Below are 7,760 nucleotides of genomic sequence, written 5' to 3'. Positions count from 1 at the left end.
AGTGTTGTACCGATTGTGAGAAAAAGTGTGTTATCTTACAAAGTTGAATGCAGCATAAAATTGTATGCAGAAATCTTATCGGCTTTTTTTTATTGTGCTTTTGCATTTTTGGAAGCAAGTTAAAAAAAGCTAGCTAGGTACATGGTGAACTCTCCTGGCCATCATCATTAGAATAATCTAGTTGAGAACGAATGGTCTTCAAACATGATCATTCATCAATTTGGCATTAGATTTTGCTTATCTTTTATCAGAGGTGTCGATCAAACAAAAGTAAACTTAAAATGAATGGATCTAAAGACACAGTTGTTAAAATTTTCTTCTTGACACATGGTCGCCACGTCATGTATCTAACAGCAACAGTCACAGGGATCACAGGTATGGCCTAGGGATTCATGAAAACAAGACGTTTACTGCAAAAGAGCAAAGTAAATCAGATCTAGCTATTTTACAGAAGAATGGCAGGTCAAAAAGGCCCAGTAAAAGCAGTGATAGTTGTTGGTGGACCGCAAAAAGGTAAAAACTGGTTTGATTCGCTTATAGGTAATCTAAACCATGGGCAATAGGATTTTTAAAATGATCAAAAACGTAGGCAAACTCAAATTGGCACAGCCAATATATTTCTTTTAGTATACCAAAAGAGTTCAAAGATACTCTTTTTACTGACTTCCAAGATGTTTATTCATCCTCTCGACAAATCTTACAGAGATTAAAAGCTTAAACTCGTCTTTTTTATCAACAGATTTTTATTTTTACAGGAACAAGATTTCGACCACTTTCTTTTGATGTTCCTAAACCACTGTTTCCAGTTGCTGGTGTTCCTCTGATTCAGCATCATCTTGAAGCATGTACAAAGGTTAGCTAGAAATTGCAGTCTCCATTTGTTGCTAGCCCGAAATATTGCAATCATTAAGAGATATAGCTTTCTCCACGTAGGCCTATAGCTTTTAAAAGAGGAGTAGCCTATTTACTACGAAAATTACAATTTTGTGCTAAATATCAGAACTATCAGAATGATAAAGTTCCTTTTGCTTATTATGATATATAGTTTCATGATTACCGATGCCCTGGATCATAACAAATAGAAAATGAGTATGATCAGATACATTTCATTATTTTGCTTTCCAGGTAGAAGGTTTGACAGAAATAATTTTGCTTGGATATTATCAGTCCAATGAGCATATTGCAAAATTTATTGAAGAAATGAAAAAGGAATTCAACATACCAATAAGGTGATGTTTCAACCACTCAAATGAGAACATTATCACTTGTAATCTAGAACTAAAAACACTTTAAACTATAACTGTTGCTATGATTTGTTTACAACTTTGTTTGTGTGAAATTGAAAGTCAGATATTTGCAGGTTAATGAAAAGCTAGATTTTTTGTTCCATGCACGAAACTGTTATATTGTGATAGCTTTAGAGGTGTCTAAATTATACCATGATTATATAATTGCCAATGACTCCTATTATTGAGCAGTGACTATAAGCCAGACTGGAAATATTGTTTCTTATGCAAGCAAATTCACGCACCTGACTGTGTGCCTGAAATCACTCAAATTTAGAAATTTATAGCAGTAAAAATTTTATTAAATAGGGACTTTTTGTGGCCTATATGCAAAAGTGCACTGATGGAAAGTTTTAATTGGGGGCCAATATATTGCGGGCGTGCAAATAAGTTTCCAGTCTGGACTGTAAGCTGATGTGCTGTGTCCAGTGGTGTCACACCAACATCCACCCCCACTCTCAAAATCTAAGACATTCTAATTTTTAGCAACCTTTCTCTAGGTTATTTTAAAATCATATGAAGACCTTCCATATCATTTGTTAATTTTTGGCTTGTTAAACATAACCAAAATAACTGTAATTATGGCTGAATAAAACACAATTTCTGTTTATATTGGTTCAGATGCCATAATCTCAATGTGATATGATTAGACATTGTGAAATGAAACAATTCCATTATCAGTTAGATTATTTATTCACATGAATAAAACTTTTTTGTGTTTTTCTGCAGATATTTGCAAGAATATGACCCACTGGGTACTGGTGGTGGACTGTATTTGTTCAGAGATCAGATTCAAGCTGGGAATCCTGAAGCCATCATTGTCATTCACTCAGACATTTTCTGTATCCCTCCACTGAACGACATGCTTGACTTCTTTAGAAGAATCAACGCTGAAGAGTGTGGGAAATTTGTTATTCTTGGAACACAGGTACTTATTGGCTTTAAGGTTAAGTTTAGTTTTTCCAAATGTTTGCTTTGTCTTAATCCATCTCAGTTTGGCAAATTTACATATCTAATGATGAGATTTATTGCCTGTGAAACTTGTAACTATTATTATGAAATTTTAGTCAACCAAGTCCATTCTTCTATTTTTTTAGAATCATTCTGACATTCAGAAGTCTTATTTTTTATCCCATCTTCACTTATCCTGCAGGTTTCAGACACCATACCACATCACACAAGAAAAGTAACATCACATCACATTTTTTCATTATTTTCCACATACCGCCATTAAATTATGTTATGCCATTATTCATCACCATATATTTTGTACATCAACGAAGCACATTTATAAATTAAATCTGCCTAGCACAATTTATCAAGAATTGTTTATCAAATCTTTTTTGCAAACATCAGACCATATTCTCCTTTTACTGTTCATCCACCTGTCTAATCTGACAAATTTACATTTATGTTTTGAAAATCATACAATTGTTCATTAATGGCTTTTTCAAATATAAGCATGCTGGAATTAATGAATCTATAAATATTCATTTATTTTCCAGGCTGCACCAACACAGACATCAGATCTAGGCAATATTGTGGTGGATCCATGCACTTTAGAGGTCTGTGTTGATTCTTCTTTTTAATTCTTTGTGTGAACCCTAAGTGTTGAATGTAAAATTCATGAAACAATTCCTTTAGACATTAAAAAAACTATTTTAAAGAAAGGATTTAAAAGCAGCCATGGGAATTCTATATTGTTGTCACAGGGTGTGTTTTACACAATCCATTGTTTTTTACATTGAAACAGAATTTTCACCACTGTTCATTCCAAATCAATCCCTTGCAAAAGATCATCTGACCTTCTAAATATTTTGGTGGCCAAAACTGCTAAGTAGTTATACAGTGGAACCTGATAAAACAAATCCCGATAAAATGAACTTTTTAATACACTTTGTGCTTATCTTGATTTATTTTTGAGGCTTTTCCCAAACACCTAATTTTATTATGCATGTTTGGAAAAGCAAGATTAAATATTTATACAGCTCTTTAATGAATTATCAATCTCATATTACTCTAGGTGCTACACTATGTTGAAAAGCCAGAAAACTATGTTAGCTCTATTGTAAACTGTGGTGTTTATATATTTGACCAAGGCATTTTCCAATCCTTGGGTGATGTTTTCCAGAAAAAGTCAACAACAGTCAAGTAATTTTGTTTTTTATTCACACTTCGTGTTTATTCTAATTTTACATATTTTTGATTAAAAGTTAAAAAAATGTTGGTTTCATTTTGTATTATCATTAATTTTTAAAAAAAGTTTTACACTACCTTTTTTATTGTGTCTTTTGTTGAAAGTATAGAGATACTAGAGAAATGACCTAAATGGAACATTAGTTGGCTAATCAGAATAAACAAATAATAACATCAGAAGTGAAAATCACAGTGATTTCAGATGGTCACTCAATTGACTTAGATACTACACATCACAGCTCTGATTAAAAGCTTCTTGGTTGTGTATTTGTGAAGTCTGTTTCTTGAATAAAGTTGTTTGATATTCAGAGCAAAATTCATAAATTCTTAATCAACATTTTAAAATCATTTGTATGATTTCAGGTGGTAATTCCCCCACAAAATTTAAAATCTAGTATAAAAAAGACTTTCATTTGAATTTATATTTTTACTACAGTGATGATGGCCCCAGTGCAAACCCTGCATCTATGATGCTGGGTAAAGACATTTGTTCCCCACTTGCTGGACAAGGAAAGGTTTTTCTGCATCTAATGAAGAATGCTTTTTGGGGTTCAATGAAAAGTGCAGGGTAAATAATCTTTTTGTATCTAAACCTCTTTTTTTAAGGTGAAACTATGATACCATTAGGTTTTTTTGAAAATACAATGTTAACAGTGGTCATTTGAAAATATCTATTAAAGACACCCCTTTCCTTTATATAACTTGCCTCTTGCTTTTCATATCAATGCAGTAATATACATTTCATTGGCCATAATTACAGTTTGATTCCTTTAATAAACCTAATAAGTTATTTGTTATGGACATTCTTTCATGCAAAAACATTCATGTGACATGAAATCTTTCATATCTAGATCAGCAATATATGCAAGCAGGCAGTTCTTGGCATCTTACAGAAAACATCACCAGGAGAGACTAGTAGAAAGTGCTGGTGGAAAGGCAACCATTTTGGGTAAAGAAGTTATTTTTTGAAAGTCAGTTTTCAAGTAACAACCAAGAAGCATTTTAAGTTCAAAGATTAAGAGCTTCTTAAAACTACTAGGACAGATAACAAGAAACTCTGCAATAAGCAAGATATCAATACTTTAGAATATTGAAACTGTCTAAACTGTGGAAGTAAACCGTGTTGCTCTAAATTTTTGACTTCTGACTTCATTCATAAACTTAGTTATAAAACTCTGCCAAAATATTTTTCTTGCAACAGACCAATCATGTGCATTATGTATTTCTCCACAGGGGATGTATTTATTCACCCATCTGCTACAGTACACCCAACAGCCAAAGTGAGTCTTGTTTCTTTCATATGTCAGTTCCACTTTACCTATACTCTAATAATATTGATAAATTTTATTGCCAATAAGGTTTCTCCTTGACATCTAAATTCTAACTAAAAAGACCAACACTGTGGACACCAATTTTTCGGGTGACCTATTAGTTTTTCTTCGATTAGCAACTAATCTAGATTGTTTTGAGGCTAAGAACATGACAAACCTCGCATATGTCATCTTGAACTTCTAATGTACATTATTGTTGCAATATATAATCATTTGCTGTGGTGCTGCATTTTTCCATCCAAACATATTTTCTTGGATTTTTTTCACATTGATTATTTGGTTCATTTTTTTCATTACAGATAGGTCCAAATGTTACGATTGGTAAGGACTGTCGCATTGGCCCTGGGGCAAGGGTACGAGAGTCGATAATTCTTGATGGTGCAGAGATTGATGTATGTATATTAATTTATATATCCCCTCATCCACTAAAACGAGCATAATACATTTTTCAGTGCTTGAATCTATTATCTTGCATGTCAACTATCTTTAACCATCAAAAAGTTTTCAAGGGAATAATATTGCCTTTTATTGACATGTGTAATAGCTTGGTAACAAAATGAATTATGCCAAATCGCTTAAATTAACATATTTCTATTCAAATCGCATTGATTGGTTTTTTCTTTCAGTCCCACAGCTGTGTGCTGTTTAGCATCGTTGGCTGGAAGTGCTACGTCGGTGCATGGTCCAGAGTTGAAGGAACACCGCAAGAACCTTGTGCCAACTTTCCGCATGCATTAGTGCCAAATGAATCGCTTTTCTTATCAGATGGAAAACTGATTCCTTCGATTACAGTTCTTGGTATGTTTGACTGCACTGTTTCTAGTTTGCTTTTCAACCTCAAGCTTGTCATTCCGAGATCAATCCATTTTCTTATAAAAACAAAGGTATAACAGATTTTTCATTTAAAAGGCCTTAAATCTTATTGCTTCTACGTCGTTTCTGATGAAGACATTTACACCATTTTCGGTTCCTCTGCCAATTTCTGCTTTCTCTTTGCTATATATTTCCTATCTTTTTGTGTCTCTTTTCAGCTATTTGCTGTGCATCTTACCCTGGTTCGCGGATGTTATTAGGCGGTGTCCCCTCCTTTCTCGTCGCTTCACTCTTCTTCTTTGACTACATTTTCCTATATCATCGTTAATTAGAGCAGGGGCGGATCCAGAGCAAATTTAAAGGAGGGGCAGTTGGTAATGGGGGCGCTGAAAAATTTTCAGAAATTGATGACTAGTGTACGCTGTATTCACTTTGTAAGGAAATTGTTCACAATAATTGTTGTATACTTTCAGGAAATCTTTGAAGTAAAATAACCTGAAAGTCTCAGAAACTTTTTCTCATTCATCTAAAGAGGCACACAATTTCCAAAAAAGGGGCACCAGACTTTCTTCAACTCGGTGAGGGAGGGGCAACTGCCCCTAGTTGCCCCCCTTAAATCCGCCACTGAATTAGAGCATTATGCAAAATGCATTCACCTTTTTGGCCTAATCATGCTCTCTTCATGTTCATGTTAGATTAAGAAAGACTGGTGCTGTTTAGCTGTTGGCCTCTGCTCTTCTTAACAAATTTAATTGTAACCCCCAACTTGCAATTGTATCCACGAAAGTTCTCTTTAAGTTTACTTCCTAAACCATGAATATAAGTAATCTTATTTTACAGGCTTTCATTTCGTATCTTTCAGTCATATGAATATTTCGTTTGCAGGCTGCAACGTTACAACTATGAGTGGTAGCATCATCTTAAATTCTATTGTGCTGCCGCATAAAGAACTTAGTACAAGTTACAAGAACGAAATCATTCTATAATTCACGCGAACACATCCTTTAAGATTGTTTGAATTAGGCCATTTACGCAACACTAGAATATTATTTTCTTGCTCGAATCTGGTAGTGGTAATTCAGTGTTAATTAATTGTAAAATTATAAACAGTTGTAAACAGATAAATACTGCTATAGGAATTCTGTTTTTGTTGTTGATTGGCGGTACCAAAATACCTTTTAAAATTAACACAAACTAACTTTTTGAAACTAATAATAATTCCAAGACTTGGACGACCTTTTTGAGGGAAAAATCGTATGTTTGTGAGACCCATTGGATACTCATAAATAATAAATACCTTATTTTGATGTATCTGTTTTGATATTCAAATCGTTGAAGTAAGGGATATCGCTTTTCCTTGTGGACAGGGGTTTCAGTCATACGTGCAATGCCATTTTCTATCATCGAGGCAATATTTTACCGTTTCCCCTCTTTTTAATCATTATAAGATTCCAAGAAATCATGCTTAAAAATCCAGGCTTCTCTCATTTTAATACAATTTTCTAAAAAAGTCCTCACTTGATAACACTTTTACTAGATTTCGCTGTCAATATTTGTCTTAACAAAACCATTTATTTTGTTAAGCTTCCTTTTTGTAATTATTCTCTTTGCATTTAATATATTTACAGCATTGGAAATTAATTGTAGTTCAGCATTAATATGAACAGTGCATTGTATGTTATTGAGAAAATCTGCCTAAGAATCAATGATTTCCATTGCATGGAATGAAATAAAGTTGCGATGAATCCTCCATTGAAAAGGGTTAGAAGCAAAATGTATTGAAACTAAATTCTGATCGAATTTAGATGAAAAAGAAAGGATACCGGCTTAGGAAAAGACTCAAATTTTTTTCAAAATTTTTTTATGATGATTAAATGAAATTTAATCAGAGTTAATTTAACGAGGGGCTTTTGCATTGGCTGTTACTCCTGAGCTGATTATTGACTGTTATTCATATTTTTGGTCTCATGTGCCACGCTTTCTCGTGGTTCTCATGCATTTGCGTTACTCGTTTATTTGTATTGCGAAGCAGTCTTGGCAGCCTCCGGGGGAATGCTAGGGCAACATTTATGGCTCATGGTGGTTTTAATTCCCTAGGTTATTCTTAGGGGTATTTAAGGTTTTTTGGCATAGT

At 33.6% G+C, this 7,760-nt stretch overlaps 1 protein-coding gene across 2 annotated transcripts; it reads left to right on the top strand.

Moving 5' to 3' along the window:
* The first annotated feature begins 258 nt into the window (after positions 1-258).
* On the top strand, positions 259-7,535 carry LOC135681533 (mannose-1-phosphate guanylyltransferase regulatory subunit alpha). Of its 2 annotated transcripts, XM_065196054.2 has the most exons (13): positions 259-513; positions 756-853; positions 1,126-1,229; positions 2,016-2,214; positions 2,440-2,472; positions 2,792-2,851; positions 3,310-3,437; positions 3,919-4,050; positions 4,334-4,431; positions 4,716-4,762; positions 5,113-5,205; positions 5,440-5,611; positions 6,512-7,535. In XM_065196054.2, the coding sequence occupies exons 1-13, from the start codon at positions 456-458 to the stop codon at positions 6,610-6,612; spliced, it is 1,323 nt and encodes a 440-aa protein (XP_065052126.1). In that variant the 5' UTR covers positions 259-455; the 3' UTR covers positions 6,613-7,535. The 2 variants fall into 2 exon arrangements, with proteins under 2 accessions (XP_065052126.1, XP_065052127.1); XM_065196055.2 differs by lacking the exon at positions 2,440-2,472 and having other exon boundaries at positions 279-513; positions 6,512-7,514.
* The last annotated feature ends 225 nt before the right edge of the window (positions 7,536-7,760 follow it).

Source organism: Rhopilema esculentum, chromosome 12 (genome assembly GCF_057945365.1).
Source record: "Rhopilema esculentum isolate cy_ngs chromosome 12, ASM5794536v1, whole genome shotgun sequence".
In the NCBI taxonomy this organism is placed as follows: domain Eukaryota; kingdom Metazoa; phylum Cnidaria; class Scyphozoa; order Rhizostomeae; family Rhizostomatidae; genus Rhopilema; species Rhopilema esculentum.
Note: the sequence above shows the minus strand (reverse complement) of the source record. Positions and strands in the feature narration are given on the sequence as shown.

Excerpts from the sequence above, each read along its gene's own strand:
- LOC135681533 (XM_065196054.2), top strand. The coding sequence starts at position 456 with ATGGCAGGTCAAAAAGGCCCAGTAAAAGCAGTGATAGTTGTTGGTGGA. Across the intron at positions 1,230-2,015 it reads GAATTCAACATACCAATAAG|ATATTTGCAAGAATATGACC; the intron begins GTGATGTTTCAA and ends GTTTTTCTGCAG. Across the intron at positions 2,852-3,309 it reads TGGATCCATGCACTTTAGAG|GTGCTACACTATGTTGAAAA; the intron begins GTCTGTGTTGAT and ends ATATTACTCTAG.